The sequence below is a fragment of the Arachis ipaensis genome, chromosome B9 (assembly GCF_059453495.1).
Source record: "Arachis ipaensis isolate K30076 ecotype BB chromosome B9, ASM5945349v1, whole genome shotgun sequence".
NCBI lineage: Eukaryota > Viridiplantae > Streptophyta > Magnoliopsida > Fabales > Fabaceae > Arachis > Arachis ipaensis.
In genome coordinates this window covers 16,773,222-16,793,083 of record NC_142444.1, presented here as the reverse complement: position 1 = coordinate 16,793,083, position 19,862 = coordinate 16,773,222, and the positions used below count along the sequence as shown (strand labels likewise).

Sequence of the window (19,862 nt, the reverse complement as noted above, 5' to 3'; positions counted from 1 at the left end):
CTGCTTGGGTCGTTCGAATAATTTACGCAACCATGTTGGGGTTCTCTTCTGTAATTATATTTGAAAATAATTTAATATATGTTATATAGCACAACTGCTTTAAGCATTGAGCCAGTGACCCACTCACCAGACCGGTTCAATAACAGGTTTGGTTTTGGCAACTTTCGGAGGAACATTAAAGAAAAGAGACTCGATTCACATATCAATATTTCAGTCGGGTTGTCAGTACGGTTGGGCTATCTTCAAATTTAACCCTTAATTGGTGGGCAATGCGCTACAAACCAACATAATCACCCAATAATATCTTACTCTAAACGGCCAAAAACCTTAACCATATATGTCATATATCTACACTAACAGCGAAACGTAACTAATTGTTTGTCCACGTTTGCCGAACTTTACTATTGAACGTAAGTCGTGTTTAACATCTTCAAATTATTTTTTCATCTTGTGTTCCTTGCTAACTCTACTTGTTATACATAGTAAGATAAAATAAGTGATACTTTAAATTAAAAAAGTTATGTTTGATGAGTAGTTTATTATCGACGTTGAAGCGATGTGTACGCCCCACATTATGAAGATGCCAGCCGAGATATTTATTAACACTTCTGGCTTGTTATACAGTTACTTGTGCTGGGTCTGGGCCATTAACGTTTTAAAGCGTTTAAATGTCTCGGGCCCAATACGTTTTTTATAACAGACCGGAACACGCCATGCCAAACAAAGGCCATGCTGCAGCTCCCTACCAGGAAGCCTTGCCAGTTTCCAACAAAATAATATTGCAGGCCTCGTTATAAATAAGTTTCCATCATAACCATTTTACTATCATGCTTACATTATCTGGTTTCTTTAGGTTAAAATTGAAATTTGCTTTCGTTACAGTAACGAAGATAACATTTGTTAGCGTAACATCACAGTTACTGCCAACATTCTCGTATTAAAAATTACGGTCCGCTTAAGTTTCATTTGTAAGCTGTACTTTAATCACCCATTTATTAAAAAAAGTTACACAGAAACAAAAAGAAACATATCCAACTAGATGTACTGTCGTTTTAAATTTATGTATACATCCAAAATCAGAGTAAATAAAAAGAAGGTAAATTTAAGGAACTAAAAAATTTACAATCAATTAATAATTTTGAAGGGTTTTAAATATTAAGACACACATGTAAGGTCCGTCAAACATATACGTTATAAAACTAATATGTTCGATACACATTTATTGAATGAAATCTATCGAATTTGGCTTCATGATTCACTGCAATAAAGAAATACATAATATAATAAATAAAAAATTTTAAGCTGTGTTTTTATTCGAATACTAATTATACATCCTGATTATTTTAGGTTAAAATTTAATTTCCGGCTTCATTAGTTTAGATGTGTTACAAATGGAAAAAAATTGTCTTTTTCGGCAATACAATTTAATAAAACTAAACCCATTGATATTCAAAGAACGGCTAATTTTTTTTATATTGGCTAAATATAGGTGTAATACATTGTTATGGGAAAATTAGGTATTTTTTTTTATATGGTGTTTTATTCAAATCGGACGGTCCGATTTGTTTGATAAAAAAATAAACCACAAATTGGAGGGTCCGATTTGCTTGAAGAATAAAATAAACACGAAATCGGAGGGTCCGATTTGTATTTTTTATTTTTTTTAATTTGTTGAAATGGAAATCGGACGGTCCGATTTCAACATTAAATTTTTTTTTATTTTTGAAATTACAAATCGGACCGTCCGTATTGTAATTTTAACTTTTTTTATTTTTTTTCAAACTGAAAACGGAGGGTCCGTTTTCTGCTAGCACCATATATATGTAAAATATCTCTCTTCTCCACATTGTTGTATTACTGCATCCTCTTCTCCATATAAAAAAACAAAAGTTCTTCAAAGAACCAATCTGAAAATAAAAAATATTACTTTAAAAAAATCGTTGCTAACCTTTACTTTTTCTTTCGGTGGTCATATCTGTTCAGTGTAGATATAACGTTTAAAACAATAAAACAAGGACAAACAGAAAACAGAAAGTAATATCTAAGGTTTGAAATGGGAATTAATATAAATTACCATCATCGTTACCTACAAGTTACAAGTAAATATCATTAGTAAATATCAATATGCAATTTGTTGTCACCAAATTATTTGAAATTCTGTATAATTTTTTTCTTCGAATGTATATAAATCTCGAATTGAAGTGGCTACTGTCTTCAATACAAATAACCGGATTTGAACCGAAATCCCTCCTCCTAGCACGAGTCTGTGGCCCATAAAAAAGCATGGATTTGCAACCAAACATCGTCTGCACTCACGTACCGTAGTTCCCTTTCAGGGAAATTAACTCTGATAGCCTTTACCAACCTAGTGGCCAAGGCTTGAACGCAACCCGGTACTTTTAGGGGAGCAGGAGAAGTAGGCATTAAAAGTTTCATTACACGTCAGCACATACTCTTGTATCAACTTGGCCAACACCTACATGATCCGGGAAGGGTACGTGTGTCGAATTACCAGTGACACATCAATCAGATAAAGATTTTGATGTGACGCGAGTGAAGAGAGGAGGCGCTGATTTCATGCTTTTGAGGGTGTTGTTACCCAAAATATCATTTTCAAAGCTTCCCCAGGAAGACTGCTTAACCCTACAAAGACATTATTTCTGATGACGGGGGCGGAAGCAAAACCAAACAAAATTTGAATCCCCAAATCCTCCCACCGTAAAAACCCAAAAAGTAAGTCAGCCTCCCTTAGCTTGTCCTGACCCAATGGAGGAGACCATGAAGCAATTCACCTTTTTCGTTGTCACGAAGGGTCACAACACGGGAGTATACATCTCCTTTGAAGAAGCCAACAAGCAGATTCTCGGCCACCCCGAACCGGAGTACGCAGGGTTCAACAGTTACATCATGGCACTTCACGCCTACGAATCAAGGATGGAAACGCTGCAGGAGGACAAGGAGGCAACTGCGGAAATGATGTCCGAGACGGGCACAGTCGAATCACCAATGCGGACGCCCCGAACCCTACCAACATTCGAAGGGCGCGTTGCCTGTGTTGTTGGTGGTAAAGTTCAGAATGACCTTTCCATGAATGTCACTATATTCACAATTAGTTTATTATTGACAGGCAAACAATTCCAAATTCAGGCTAATTTTTTTTTTAAACTTACAGGAGCACCAATGATCCCGGCGGATGAGTGTGCGTCGCATAACTTCGCCCTTAGCAACAGCATGGAGCTCTGGCTATCAATGTATTGCTACGACACTAAAATACCCAGCCCGTGTTTCTTTCGTGAGGAAAAATTCCACCGGGAGCTGGGACCAATTTATGCTTTCAATGTTATAATCCTTGGAAACCCGTTTGGGCCAAACCTACGGGCGAAGGGTCGTTACACGGTTCTGGAGGATGACGCGAGGGAGGACGCTGCGTTCAGCATGTTGTGGGTTCTTTTAGCATACACGGGTAATGACGTCAGAGACTTCAACTATCTTCGTGCTAAGTCTCTGGAGAGGGAAAACGCGGATCTTCGGGAAGAGATCACGAGGTTGGAGTCTAAGATACACATGCTTGAATCTATTTGCGACAATAGCCTTGATTGTATGACCCCATAGATCGAAGTTAAAATCATGGCAACAACCCAGCCATAAAGGTTGCTTTATTCCTGCTAATCCCTTGGTTACCTAAAACTTTGTTATTTCCGTGTCTCTAGGAGGAGGTTTATGTAGGGTTGTCAAGACTTTTATGTTTGAGATATTTTGTATATCATTGTGTATCTTCAATGTCCTGATGAAGCATGGCATCGAGAAACACATTACATTAGGGTTAATCTGCTAATGATTTCCCGTGCTTAGATTGTGAAACGATAATGGTGTGCAACGGTAATTACTGGTGTATTAGTGTCTCCCGAAAGTTTTTCTGATTAAAAGATCGTTCGTTGAACTCATGTGTTGCGAAAAAAGAACATAAATTTGATGTTGCTTAATGCTCTATGAACTGATAAGACGAGATGCAACTATGCTATGCAAGTGTGCCAAATAAACATTGTAGTGTTGAACCCAACGTTTTACACCTGCAACAACTAAGCAGAGATGAAATTGTGCATACCAAAGTGTAATCTGCAAAACGATAAACAATAGATATTATATAAAATTTGTGGGTTACTTCCAACCGAGGAACCTGTTTGTTTGCATGCAAGTAAACTAATCGGAAAACTCATGCCTTGTAATCCGGATCAAATTATGGTGACGTCATTACAACAATTAACCGAACCTGCACCCTCCACCAATGTAGAAGAACAAAAACCGATGAGAAAGATGGAAAGCTTCCACTTTTACCCATGTTAAACAGTAATAGTGAAGCACGAAGACAAAACAGTTCAGAAATATGATGCGCTTGTCCAATGCTAACTAAGGTTTCAATGCCAAAAATATAACATAGCAGAAGAATTGGCTCTTCCCCACAAAAGTGCATACAGTCGATGAAAATGGAGAGTAACCGCAAAAACAACAACTAAAGAGATGATTGCACCGCGCTGGAGAAATTCATATGGTAGAGTAATCTAAGGCACACAGATTATGTCAAAACTACTTAGTTAAAGGACAGAAAATTTTAAGAGGAACAAAATGAGTTAAGCGTAGCCGTCGCAATACAATCACCATTCACAACGCAGGACAAAAAGTTTTTGACAAATGAAACAGGACAATCCAAAACAAGAAAGTCAACATCCTCTTTAACCCATGTTGATTCATTCAAAATCAACAAATTGGACCAACAGCTCCACCTCAGGTTGGGTACGGGAGATCTCAAAGACGGCCAGCTTGGTGGCAGTTATGTTGCACTTCCTCAAGAAATCCCCCCACCCTTGACTAATGCTGCCACAATTGCGCCTTCTTTTGCCCACGTATCTTCCGTAGACTGCCTGGACGGAGATCTCCCCCGCTCTCAGATTTACAATGGCATCATCGTTGACGTCGTCTCCAAAGTGCGGGACATTTGGCTGACCAAACCATAATGGACAATCATATGTAATTAAGGGGAATAAAACAGATAATGTGGTCCCCAAACTTAAAGAAAGAAATAGGTGTATATAGAGTGTAGAGACAAAGCCATTACCAGGAAGTGGATGCCCAATAGCCTTTTTGTGATGTGCATGATGAAAAAGGGGTGCTCGGACTGAAAAGTCTGCTCCACCTCAGCTGCAGCCGAGCTCTTGGGGACATTGATACATCCCATTCGACGCCGGGGCGTTTCAGTAGTGGTTGTGCGTTTCCTGGGCGCCTGGGGGGGTGTTTCGTCGCCGGAGTCATCACCCGTCGTATCATACGTCCTTTCCACACCCGGCGACTGAAAGATGCGAACGCTGAAGTCGTCTCTGCCCTTGTGCTTGAACAGCAGAATGTTAGATGGATGTAGCTTGTATTCATGATAGAACCTCTGCCATCCCCTGCCGAGAGTGATCTCTTTCCACCCATTGGGGGTGCATGCAATCTTGTAAGAATGGTTTGACCCATCGGCGACCGTAATGTACAGATGGTTGCTATCTTTGGGGAGGAGCCCATTCGGTATAGGCAGACGCTGCATAAAAGGGAACATGAGGAGTGCGAGTAAGAGATAAAACAAAATCCCGCGATTAGAGTAAGAAAAAATCGTAAAGATAAGAAGCGGAGTCGACAACCTACCATCGGCCGCGACATCTCTCCGGCCGCTTTGATAACCCTAAGGGCGTCACCTTTGGCGTGAGCTTCGGCCATCTCTTCGTCAGGGCACCAACACAGTGGATGAAAGGGATATTCTGAGTTAGAAGAACCTGTTCAGAGTCGATAGCTTATGAATCAGGCGGATATCAGGTGGAGATCTTATCTAACTCATTAGGTGTATTGAGAATTGCAGTACCTAGAAGAATGTGCCGTGGGCTTTTGATGAAGTCTTCTGCTAGAAGCCAATTGGTTGCCTGCCTCGTGGGACCGAAGAAGAAATTATGGTGTAGCCAGTTGCCACTCAAAATTAATAAAACAAAATTCTTTAAATGGAAAATTTTTATTTTCGGATATATGAAAAATTTTAATTTGAAATGACGCTTTATTAGGTTATTAGGCTTAAAAATTTGTAATGTGATTGAATTTAATAAAAAAATTACTAATAAATGAAGACATTATGTTGGTAATTTGCACTATTTATAAATTATAATTTCCTTTTTACTCTTATTATGTTATAAATCACCCTTTAATTAAACACGGGAGAAATAAATTATAGTTTTATACGAAACTAAAATCACATTATAACTACCATATATTTAACCAAACGTAGCGATATGCATGTATTTTTTGGAACGTTAATTACCCTATAATATATAGTTAACTCTTTCAGTTTCTACAAACTCGATAGTCACGGATTCCTTTACATTTTTTTTATTCCATCGATTTTTTTTAGCAAGCATATAGACAACAAAATCTAAAAATTTATTTGCGTTAGTGGCTTACGTTGTAACTTTTTTAAATTTTAAGTTATTTACAACTTATTGTTTTAAATTATATACATTTTTTATTTAGGTTGGTATTTTAAAATTTTAGGTTATGTTGTTAGGTTGTTATTTTTGAATTTTGAGGTCATCCACATAAATCGTAACAGTATGAATTTTAAAATTCAAGATATGCAACCCGATTTCGATATTTAATATTTAAGGTTCGTTACGTAATGTTTGCGTGTTATTTTTAAGTATTAATTTCCATTGTTCTTTACCCATCTAGCATCATAGTTATATTGTATTTTAACCACAATAAGAATGCTATTTCTAACTTTATTTGTTTCATCAATAAAAAAATTCAAGCATCGTTACTATCCATCTCTTGAGACAAATTTTAGATCGAATAATAATAAACTCAACAAACCTAATCATTTTCATGTTGCTAACACATTTCACATTATTAAAAATGAAACGCGAAAAATATCTGAACTTTTAAAAAATCTGTGCAGCATCTGTTTACAAAATTGTGAGGTAGACAACGTGTTAAAAACAATTTTATTGTTAGGAGGCCACTCAGATAAACACGCCTAAAACGTCTTTTTTTAAAGATGTCTTTATGTTGTGTTTTAATTGGTTTTGGTATAATTTATTCGGTGTTCCTCATCACATATTATTAAATTCTTCAAAAGATTTTCTTTCCAAAAACAATAAAAAACATTGAATTTGGACTAAAACAAAAAAGGTAATAGATTAACTATTAGATTTTTTTTAAATATTATTTACATAAAAAAATATATCACATTTATCAAAATATATATTTATAAAAGCTCTTAAAAAATTTTATAAATAAAAAAATAATTAATTTTTATCCGTATAATATATAAAATAATTACTATATTATTATTATATTATAGATTAAAATTTACTAATTTAAATTTTGTTTTTATTTTTAATATAAGCATTAGAAATAAATAATTTTTTTATAACAAGATATATTGTAATAAAATATATATAATATTAATTAGTTTTTAAAAAATTCTGAAAAGATGGTTTTTTCTAATAAAGTGTTATTAAAAAATTAACATTATAAAAACTAATTTCAACCAATATGATATAATATGATATAATAGGTTATTAAATATATTTAATACAAAACACATTGAATATAAATTTTTATTGAGTTTAAATTTTAAATAATTTTTAATTAAATTTTGAATATTTTTATTTTAAAGAGTTAGAATATTTTAACATCATTTTTTTCGTATCTTTTTAATTGAGTCTTTGATTTTTTAAATTATAAACCTTATTTATAATTAAGAGTAATGTTTTAACACCACCAATTAGTCACACATATAAAAATACAAGAACAATTCTATTGTCATAATTATAATCTAACTTTATAAGCAGTACAATACAATGAAACTATATATAAGTAATATAACTAAATTTTACCTACATCTATAGTCACATTTCATAAATAATATAATTAAATTATATTTATGTTTATAATTAAAATATGAATAAAAATACAAAAAAGTATCAGGATGGTTAATTTTTTTCATTCATAATTTTTTATTATTTTTGTTGTGAAAAATTTAATTATTTTAATAATTAATTATTTTTTAAAAAAAGATAATTGAATAACACAAAAAAGTCTTATTAAGAGTAATTTATTTATATATGATTTAAAAATAATTGAATAATTATATACGGTAAAAAATTAATATTATTAAAAAATAAAAATAAAATTTATTTTAAAATAAAAAATAAAGTTTATTTAAAAATAAAATTAAAAATCATGGTTTTTTTTTCTTTTTTCCAAAATTTATCTACGAGTAATTCTATAAATATTTTATGATGAATAAAAATATTAAACTCATACTAAAATTTATTCTAATAAAATTTATTTTTATTCTACTAAACATTAAATAAATTATTGAAAAGAATTTTGTTTCCTCCATTAGAGAAGAATGATAAACTTCCATACTTCTATTATGTTATGGCAATAATTTGGCCTGTTATTTTTTAATGTACATAATAATAATAATAATAATAATAATAATAATAATAATAATAATAAACAAGTATATCACAGTAAAAAAGAAAGCACGTCACCAAATAATTTATCATCCGAATTATATATGAATCAAATTGATAATATGAGAGCTAACACTACAAAAATCGACAACAAAGTTAGAGACTTACAAAACCTTTCTTAAGATCATAGAAAAAAAAAACGTTTATATTTGTGTGATATACAAAGCAATTATCATATTATTATTATTATTATTATTATTATTATTATTATTATTATTATTATTATTATTATTATTATTATTATTATTATTATTATTATTATTATTATTATTATTATTATTATATATATATATGAGCAAAAAAAGTCCAACTGTATGTTTTAAAGTAAAAATTTTTTTAATATTTGATTAAATGTTCTTGTATTTAGTACTTTTTTTTGCACTTCCTCTTAGTTAAAAATATAATCATTATAATTTTTTAGTTATTATTGCTAGGGGTATTTACAGATGGGATATGGCTGACATTTCTATCCAATCCGCACTAAACTCATTAGATCAAATTCGATATTCGCACTTTTTATGTTTGGATCAGATATCATATATATCCTTAAAATAAAAAATATAAAAAAAATTTATTTTTATAAAAAAAAGTCAATAATTTTTTTTGTTTACTTTTTTAAACATATTTACTTCTATCTGATTAGAGTGTGGATCCGATTCGATCCAATCCGATCATCTTACAGATCAGATCATATTCTCAAATTACAGATCAGATACGGATAAATACTGTGGATTTATATGGATATGATCTAATCTATGAACACCCCTAACTATTACTATAGGTTCATTGTTGCAAAAGAATGTTTCTTTTATTATAAACTATTATTAGATTTTAATTACCATTAAAACAACTGAATGGTCAACTTAATTACCATTATTATATCCATAGTTGTAAAAACCGAACTGGATCGGTTGGTTTGACAAAATTTTTAAAATGTCTCCACAAGGTCTCGAACCAAGAACCTTGGAGCAAAAATAACCTCTACTTGCCACTTAGCCATTGCACTTCTAAGTACTATATTTGACAAATACTAATTATATAGTATACATAAATATCTAATTTAATTTAATTTTTGTTTTTTCTATTTTTAAAATTAATTATATTTGAATTATATACCATTATTAATATAAATATAAATTTCACTAAAAATTTATTAATTTACTTGATCTATTTTATTGCTAGTATTGTGATTAAGGTTATTTGTTTTGATGTTAGTGTTAAAATCTACTGATATTATAGTTAGATGATAGGCTTTGTGAATTAATTATTTTTTTATTGTGTCAAAATAAGATACTATTGTAGTATTAAAATTTTATGATTTTTTTTATATTAGTTATTTTTAGAAGTTGAGACTTGATTCTTCATAAAATGTTAGTGAAGATATGCATTTCAAATTTTAATTTTAAGTTTTTAACTATTTTATATTTTATATTTACGTGAGACCAGTTTTATCGGTTCAACCAGTGATTTATCAGTTGAACCAATAAACCAGTGAACCAGTAGCTTGATCGGTTCGATCACTGGTTCAGTTCTAACAATTATATTTCAATCTAATTTCAAAAATTTCAATTTACTCAATTTAATAGTTATGACTCACAATTGGTTCCTAATCAAGCAACAACAAATTATGTCTCCCAATTGGTTCCTAATCAGTTCTAACAATTATGTCTTCCAACTTAATAGTTATGACTCACATTGGTTCCTAATATTATTTTTGTCACTGTCTCACAAAATCGTTAACGACATGTTGAAATGGACTAACGACTGCTACATTATACATTCTAGCGACTATTTGATGTGACAATTGAAATTTTTTTACCTTATTTTTTATTTTCAACTAAACACTTAAAACCCTAATATAAGTTACGGATACCTAAGTTAAAAAATCAAACTAAGTAAATTGAAACTTTAAAAATCAGATTAAAGCTCGAATATAACTTCAAAACAGAACTTTAACTTATGTAGTGATTAATTTAAATGAAAATCAAATAAATCAAAATTCAACATAATTTTTATCAATGTTTTTAAATTCGAAATTTCTATATCAAAATTAACTAGGATTTTTCTTTAAATTAAAAATTTAATGAAATAGTGACTTTAATTATCTTAACCAATGTCCTAATTAATTGCTTTTATATCTTAAAAAAACCGTATATGAGAAGAAAATAATTAATTTGTCTACTTTAATAAATAGTTATTTTACTAAAATGAGAAACTATTTTTTTAAAATTTTGAAGAACTAATTAATATTATATATATTTTGTTACACTACATTTAATTATAAAAATTTTATTTATTTCTAATACTTATATTAAAAATAAAAAAATTAAATTAGTGAATCTTAATTTATAATATAATAATAATATAGTAATTATTTTATATATTGTATGAATATAAATTAATTATTTTTTTATTTATAAAAATTTTTAAACGCTTGAGCTTGTTATATATATATATATATATATTTATTGACGAATGTGATATATTTTTTTATGTAAATAATCTTTAAAAAAAAATCTAATAGTTAATCTATTACCTTTTTTGTTTTAGTCCAAATTAAATGTTTTTTATTGTTTTTGGAAAGAAAATATTTTGACAAATTTAATAATATGTGATGAGGAACACCGAATAAATTATACCAAAACCAATTAAAATACAACATAAAGACATCTTTAAAAAAAGACGTTTTAGGCGTGTTTATCTGAGTGGCCTCCTTATTGTTATTAGCGACCCGGGTACTTAATTTAGAAAATTACTAATAACAAAACTAGGGATATATTGACTACATAAACACCAAACACCAAACAGCAAAGCGCAGACCACGTCCTAACCGTCTCCATTCCAATTGGAACTGCCTAATGATACCAGTTCACGAGGGAGTTATTGCAATTCCATAATAAATACAATAATTGTCCATAAACCGTTTTCACAAACTCCAACTAAACACTTTCTGCCGTCTCGGCTTCCACATTTATGATAATAAGTTGTATGCTCTTCAATTTACTCCATATTAAATGGTATACTACGTTCTCAAAAAAAATTTTCAACCATCACTGGAATCACTTTAAATTTAACATCATTTGAAAGCAATGCACTGTAATCTATAACAAAATAACGCCTACCTTCATGACTATATATGGACTGAAAATAATATATCATATAGATTGTAAGTATTACATATTATTGTAATAACTAGATTGATGTTAGAGTCAGGAACCAAAAACATGAATAAGAAACCCTTGACCACAAACCTTAAAACCGTCAACCACGAACCGTAACCAACAAACCCGAATCCCCATAAACTGTTAAGGGTATGCCCAACACCAAACCAACCTTATCCACGGCCGTGCAAGGTCTCCCAAGAAGCCAGGCGCTCCCTTAAGCGAGCGTTCTCAGCCTCCAGTTCAGCGACACGGGAGTCGACGGACAGACTACATATCCGCTCCAACTCCACAACACGTTCCCTGCAACTCTTAGCCACGTAGTAATTGTAGTCGAGGATCTCCTTCCCTGACTCTCCAACAACCGCTTGCAGGGATGATAAAGCGGCATCTTGCCTGGCCATGCGTTCATCGCGGGAGAACCTGCCATAGGCAACAAAGTTGACTCCGTCCGGTGGGCCCACCACATGAACCACAAACCCATAGTAGCGGACGCCATGGACGGAAACGCAATCGCGGGCCTTAAACACTGGAGGCTCTGTCTTAAGGGCGTCGTATGCCCTCCGCAGCGTCTGCTCAAGGTCCTCCGTGATGACAAACTGGTCAGGACTCACGGTGGGGACAACTTCTAGACTTCGAAATGACAAAAAACAATAACAATGAGCAGACGTAAAGGAAAACCGGGAAAGAAGATAATGTGAAACCGCCTACCGTCGTCGCCGAGAGGGTCGCTAGGGCCAGGTCCTCCGGAAGAACCACTTGCATCACCAACGCTGGGGCTCCACATTGTTCCAACCCAATGAACACCGACTCACTCACTGGAGGATGTATAACAACCTTCGATCTTATTAACAAATTCCGCAACAACGAAGTAATCTCAAACATCAAACTTATATATATTTATATGGGAAGTTCTATGGTAGCATTGGTTTTGATGGCTAAGAGTGATATAAATTTGACCAACAAATAAAATATTGACACATGACAAAAAAAAATTAAATCTAAAACTAAAATGATTCTCTCTTTTTTATAATTTTTTATAATTACTTTTATCAAAATAATTTTTTATAATTTTTTTTGTAATTATAAAAATAATTTAAAAAAATATTAAAATAATTTTTAATTATATTTTTAATTATTATTTTATTTTTAAAAAATAATATCTTATAATTATTTTTATAATTATTTTTACTAAAATAATTTTTTTATAATTATTTTTATTTTTTAATTATTTTTATTATTATTAGTTTTAATAATTTCTAAAAATAATACCAAAATTATTTTTTAAGTATTTTTATTATTATTTATTATCAAAATAAAATCTTTTATAATTATTTTTTCTTTTTGTAATTTTGGAAAACTAAAACTAAAATAATATTTTTTCTCTTAGAATTTTTTATGATTATTTTTAAACTAACACCAAGAGAGAGAATATCATTTTGGTGTTAGTTTTTTGAAATTATAAAAAAAATAATTATAAAAAATTATTTTTAGAAATAAAAATAATAATAAAAATAATTAAAAAAATAATATTGGTGTTATTTTTAGAAATTACTAAAAATAATAATAATAAAAATAATTAAAAAATAAAAATAATTATAAAAAATTATTTTAGTAAAAATAATTATAAAATTATTTTTTAAAAATAAATAAAATAATAATTATAAATATAATTATAAAATTATTTTGGTGTTATTTTTTTTGAAATTATTTTTTATAATTATGAAAATAATTATAAGAAATTATTTTGATAAAAATAATTATAAAAAATTACAAGAGAGAGAATCATTTTTATTTTAAATTTAATTTTCTTGTCATATGTCAATGTTTTATTTGTTAGTCAAACTTATGCCACACTTAGCCACCAAAACCAATGCCACCATAGAACTTCCCTATTTATATATGGCGTGCCCCATCACATTCTCCAATCCAATTATGTATACACACTTATCTCATTCGACAGTCACACCGCTTCCCCAGGGCTTTAAATTGGATAATAAATGCATTAACCTCACCTAACCGTTTTTCCCACCCTCCACCAAATGTTGAACGCTTTTTTATCTCTCATTAGACGCGTCTCATCATCTCCTCTCTATGTGATAAAGAAAACAAATTTCAAAAACACTAACTTCAAATACGTGATATTAAACTATCGTGCACTATGCAGATAACACAAGTAATTAACGATTAACTATTCATATATTAAACGGCTAAGTATCTGCCCGAAACTTTAACATTCTACTAGTTGCACGTGGAATAATGTATACAACAACAGCTTAACAAAAATAAACCCATATTTACAACTTTTGTTTAAGAACGGGTGAACAATGTATTATAATAACATTAATAGAGTTAATTTAATTAGGATAGTGCTAGGGGAACATTGTTAAAACATTTTCTGGTTCATCTATTCTTTTCCAATAATTAATACCATTCCCCATACAGTTTTCAGTTTTCACCACACTACACTTACGCTTACTCTAACGTTTAATATAACGAATGCGATACTCACAACGTATCCGCTACACTCAGGTTCAGGTTTCCAACGGGATAGGTGGACTTATAAATATGGAGCCTGTCTACACTCCTATGCGACACTCAAAACACCATACTCTAACGACGTATCCCCATCCACATCGAAAGAGGAACCAACAGGAACAAACTGAAAATGACAATCGACTGTTGTTCAAATATCGCTTTCATTCCGAACGACATATGGGAAGCAATAACCATTAAAGTTGCGACAGACTCCATCCGATCCCTGTGCAGTCTCAGAATGAGCTGTAAGGCTGCACACGATGCGGGAGAGGCCGATATCGTTCACCGGAGTGTTTCCATACCACCCCCGCATGCTACGCCCTGGTGGTGGTGCCTCAACCCGGAGGCAAAGAGATTCTTTGATCGCTGCATGGCAGCTGGCAACCCAGAGCTTCTGTTTCGGGAGGCACTGCGGGAACTCTTCATCAGACGCAACGAAAACGTTGGCATCCAGATGCTGAACAGTGCATCAAGTAGAGGCCATGCAGCAGCCAAATACGCAATGAGCATGATGTTGATGCTTCGCACGGACTACAACGTAGAAAAACAAAAAGGGCTGGAACTGTATCGGGAGCTTGATGCGGCTGGTTTACTCGCTGGCAGTAACGCGAGGTGCTTTTCAATTCTGACAGTATCGTGGCCAGGTGAGGTCCAAATGCCCCGTTTAGAAGAACAACACACTGTCTGTGCCTCACCTACGTGCTCCACCAGGGGCCACATGCCTCTTCTCTATGATTATCGCAGACGTGCGGCAGAGCGAAACTCCGTCCATGCTTTCGGCAGGGCCGCTCATATCCCCTGCATCCAGTGTCGCGCAGACTACGACCTGCAAGCCTTCGTCAATCTCCCATGACTTAATACAATTTAATTACAACCTGCATATTAAACATTAAATAAATGACTTGCTACAATTGAATTTCCCACTTGTTTTATATTTAGTTTTGGTAATTAAGTTTCGAAGTTTATAGATTATTTCATAATATTTAATTTCAAGCGCAACCCTGCCCATCATCGAAGCAAAATTAGGCAGCTTTATGCTCCTATCAGAACGACACATGTGAGCCCCACATTCGCTAACTTTCCTACCGTTGGAAATATTACAGTTGCAAAATTTTAATTTTCCGTTCAAATCACAGGCACATTCCTCGTTGCCTATAAAAACCACCAAAACCAACCTCCCATCTTAAACATGCGCAACCTCTTAACCTCCCATCTATACTCTCACTAGGAATCTCAACATGGTCCGTGCCAAGAAGAAATACTATGTTGTTTTCATAGGGAGGGTCCCTGGTATCTATAGTTCCTGGCCGGGCTGTCATAGGCAAGTTAACGAATTTAGCGGCAACCTCCATAAGTCTTACGAAACCTTCGATGAAGCTCGTTTGGCGTTCGAACAATTCGTATCTGCCAACCAATTACAGACTCAGCTCACCGACAATGGTTCTCTAGTGCATCCAATGCATGCAGCATCCATTCGACACAACCCATCACAGATCCCTGAGCAACTACTACCTTTCGACCAAGGTATACAGGAGCAATGTCAAATTGAAGGAGGGGACAACCACTCAACTGTCCGTCAAAGCAACCGATCCAACCAGAGCCGCCGCCAACAAAATCCCTACCACTTTATCCTGTTTATCTTCGTAACCATCCTCGTCCTATTCTTAACTCTGGTTAGGTTGGTAGGCTCCTCTTAACCTTACATATAACAGCACCTACAAGCATGTGTTACCTGGTTTGTAGCAGTCTTACTTTCCAATGTCTTGCCTTGTTTACTTTTTATCGTATATTCTATTGTATTAATTAGTCTAATGCTCACTTCACGCAGAACATCAGCTTATTATTCGACGTGAACTGTTATTAACTCAGCGAAGTCTAGTTTTTCATACGTGATTTTAGCAACTTAATCCCTTAATCCATTTACCCTCCTCCTCTGTTCAGGACATCTGAACATTTGCCGGTATATGCAGGCTAAGATTTATACAAATCGACAAATTTAACTTGAAAAGCGATGATTTTTTGTTCATTCTGATTTTTTACATTCCTAGTATGATAGAACGTAACGTTACTTCATAAAACTTCTATTTTTTAAAATATAAAAAGACAAAACGTCGTTACTGAACAATGAAAGATTGCTTCTAATTATGAAAAGCGACTACGTCATACGCGTTTTGTTAAAAAGACAAATTTGTTATACTGAAAACAAAATAACTTACCCAATGTAACTAACGACAAAAAACCACAAGAATCATACGATCTGGTGCAATTGGGGATTGAGAATGACACACACTTAATTAATGATAATAATTTGAAGAATCACGCACAGCTACAAAAAATTTTATAAACTGAAAACTGCCATAGGAAAGGCAAACTGCATAAAACATTATTTCGTAGTGCAATGCAACGATGCAAGTAAGGGAAAAAGACGACTACATTCTTTACCCACTCTATGACACCTACAACTAATACGCAGAGATTATTAGCGGAATAAAAACATGAATGGCGGAAAAATGTAAAAAACTTCCATGACAAACACAACTGCTTCACTTGCTAAAAGCTGCGTGAAAATGTATAGCACAAAGTAGAGGTGTAATTCATCTTTCAGCCCGACTGGGAAGTAGAAAACGAGAGTTGATGAAATGGACGGGAGGAAAAGGAATGGCATGTCATGAACTTTCCAAGTTAAAACACCTCCATGATGGTTAGATTATTGACAGTCATGGATCCGATTGAGACTGTGTTCCTTCATTGAAGCGATGTCTAAATACAAACAAATTCCGTACAACCCGGTTGTAACATGAATAGGAACTAGACATTTCTTGTATAGTTTCACCATTCTGTAATGAATTGGAGCAGATCTTTCACCAACCCCCTGTCATGAAAGTGACACATTTGAGTTAAAAGGGTTGAAAATTTAAGGCATGTTTGGAAATCTAAAAAAATATCAACGGAAAACGACAATACAGAAGATTTAGTTGGCGAAAACCAAGTCCAAAACAGCTAAAGTGGTTCATCGGCTTCTGTATTTTCTTCATCAAATAATAAGTATAGTTTTGAAAGGGACAATACAAAGTCAAAGGAGGTTCTTTAAACGATTCATAAAAATATATAAATTTTCAAAAAAAGGGAGGAAGAAACATTGGCATAACGATGGAAAAAACAACAAAAAAAAACAAGAACAGAACATAAGCATACCTGAACCGGATAAGCATAGAAGACAAACATGGGTTCCAGCCAACACAGCAAACCGTGTCTTTGCCTTCCACTAAACGAAACACAAAACCCGTGGTTTGTTTTACAAAGCAAAACAGAAAGAACCAGACTTGAACCTTCAAACAATGTAAAAGAACAGAAGCAACCGAACCTATGCTTGTCACTAAAACTGAAGAACCAAGGCAAAGCAATGCAGTAAGATGCAACATTAGTCTGATGCTAATAAAGCTTTCACTGCAATAAAACTAGCAAAACTGAACAAAAAAATGGGCCACAAGAAGATACACAATCTAAACAAAAATGAATTAACGTTATATTCAGTAAGTTTATTTCCAACAGAGAAAAAAGGATGAATATATACAGCCTCATGGCCCCAGCGAGGTCAACAAACACAGTCACCTGTTCGGCATGTCACGTGAATGAAATTTATAAGGTACAAATACTGAAACAACATGGCAACAACATATATGTACCTCTCCAACAAAATATCCTTTTCATGTTGCGCAGAATGTAAATCCCGTTTCTGACATCTGCTCACTTTAAATTGCTTCGCTCTTGCCTTCCCTCCTGACGAAAACAGGATTTATAGCCAAAGACGACGGTACATGTCGGCATAAACTTTGCATTCTTCCCCGTATTTTCCAATGCGCGCACGCAACATTTTCTAATCCCCCGTTGTGGGCCTCGTCCTCGGGAAGTCAGCGAGAATTACATGCACATCAAAAAAAATTTCACTGTATATATTATTTCTATTGCGTAATTTTTCGACGGCAAAAGAGATTATACATCATATCAGTTTCAATTTCGTGCATTCCTATTGGATTTTCGTGCTAACAACAATCATTAGAAGACCATGTTGGCAACATCACGAGGTACCATCGAATTTCTTAAAACAGAAATTTTCGAGTAGCCTGCGGAAACAAATATTGTTGGAGCTACCAACCGGGAAAAAATAGAAGTAAAATGGAGCAAGAAAAAAAATGACAGTGTTTGACTGAAAGAACGCTGAGACAAAGTTGTAGAGTGATCGGAACTAAAGCAAGAGTTTCTCGTGGCATTTAAGTACAAAGGAGAATCCAAATTTAAATCCGCGGCGATTCGTTTGGCTGCCTCCGAAATTGATTACTCAAGTTTCAGAGGTTTTCATAGTGATCACCATCATATGAATCGGAAAATTATTTCCCACACAGCGGTCATCTTCATGTAAACTTATCAAACTTGAATAATCAATATCGGAGTCACTCAAATGAATCACCAGGAATTTGAATTTAAATTCCCCGTTGTTCTCAAAAACAACGAAATAATCTTGCTTTAACTCCGATAAGTATACAACTCCGTAACGACCTTCATTCAAACAAACGCTAAAATCTTCTCTCTACCTCCATTTTACTTCTATTCCATCCCCAGCTGGTAGGTCCAACAATATTCAAGTTTTCAAATTACATTACAATAATTCTTTGATCTCTAACTGGCACAATAAAACATAACCAACAAGCCAGCAACTTCTGATGCAACATGAAACAAACCAAATCATCAACTTATACACCCTTTTCGGGCACCAAACAACTATTTCTAAATTTATTTACCAGCACTAATCCCCTTCTTAATTAATTATTTAATATTTGTAAGGCAGTCATCAACTGATTCAAAAATATAAATGACACAAGGACAAACTTCAACGTCACTCACCTCGCCAATTGATACACACGAACTGAATGCCCTATGGCAGAACAATATTGGTTTTGCATCCACATCTCTCATCCCATACATTACGGCAGTATTCTATAACCAAAAATTTATATAAAATAAATTCAAAAAACAAATAAGCTCATTCATAACCAAAATTAGAACTTCAGGATCTCCGAATACAGGTGGTTATACTTACAGTTTTTCCAACGTCTGGGTGTGCTTCCTACACTTGTCCCACCACACTGCACACTCGATCGGTAATCGCTGACATAAACACTCGGGATTTCATCCACCAAATACAACCGACTTCCAGATCCGTCGGAAGGCATCTCTCTCAACCTCTATCAAACAGATTTCAGATTAACCAAATTTAGAGGAAGTTTGACATCAACAAAGATAAAGATCACACACCTGAATGGGAGAAGATGGGCCCCACAACTTACGTAGCAAACAACAACGGCAACCCATTTCTATCCGTATCATGCATGCAGCTGGAACTACTAGATCTGCCAGGTATTAAGTTTCAATTACAAACACTGTTAATGACAATCAATCGGCTATTTGAAACAAAATAAAATGACAAATTCAGAGAAGTTCAAAAATTCAAAAACCATGATAACAGTAACAATTACCAGGAAATTCAAAGAAAGCTACACTGGATTACACACCAAACAAAAGAAATCGTCCAAATTAATACCTA

At 33.2% G+C, this 19,862-nt stretch overlaps 2 protein-coding genes across 2 annotated transcripts; one reads left to right on the top strand and one right to left on the bottom strand.

Annotated features, from left to right (window-relative positions):
• Nucleotides 1-4,745: 4,745 nt before the first annotated feature.
• LOC148543872 (uncharacterized) lies at nucleotides 4,746-5,751 on the bottom strand. Its single transcript, XM_088498752.1, has 3 exons — nucleotides 5,680-5,751; nucleotides 5,114-5,575; nucleotides 4,746-4,997 (listed from the first exon to the last, which is right to left on the bottom strand). Exons 1-3 carry the CDS (start codon nucleotides 5,749-5,751, stop codon nucleotides 4,746-4,748), a joined length of 786 nt encoding a protein of 261 aa, XP_088354878.1.
• An 8,639-nt stretch (nucleotides 5,752-14,390) lies between these two features.
• Nucleotides 14,391-15,113, top strand: LOC148543871 (putative F-box protein At1g67623). The gene has a single exon (XM_088498751.1). It carries the CDS (start codon nucleotides 14,391-14,393, stop codon nucleotides 15,111-15,113), a length of 723 nt encoding a protein of 240 aa, XP_088354877.1.
• Nucleotides 15,114-19,862: the final 4,749 nt, after the last annotated feature.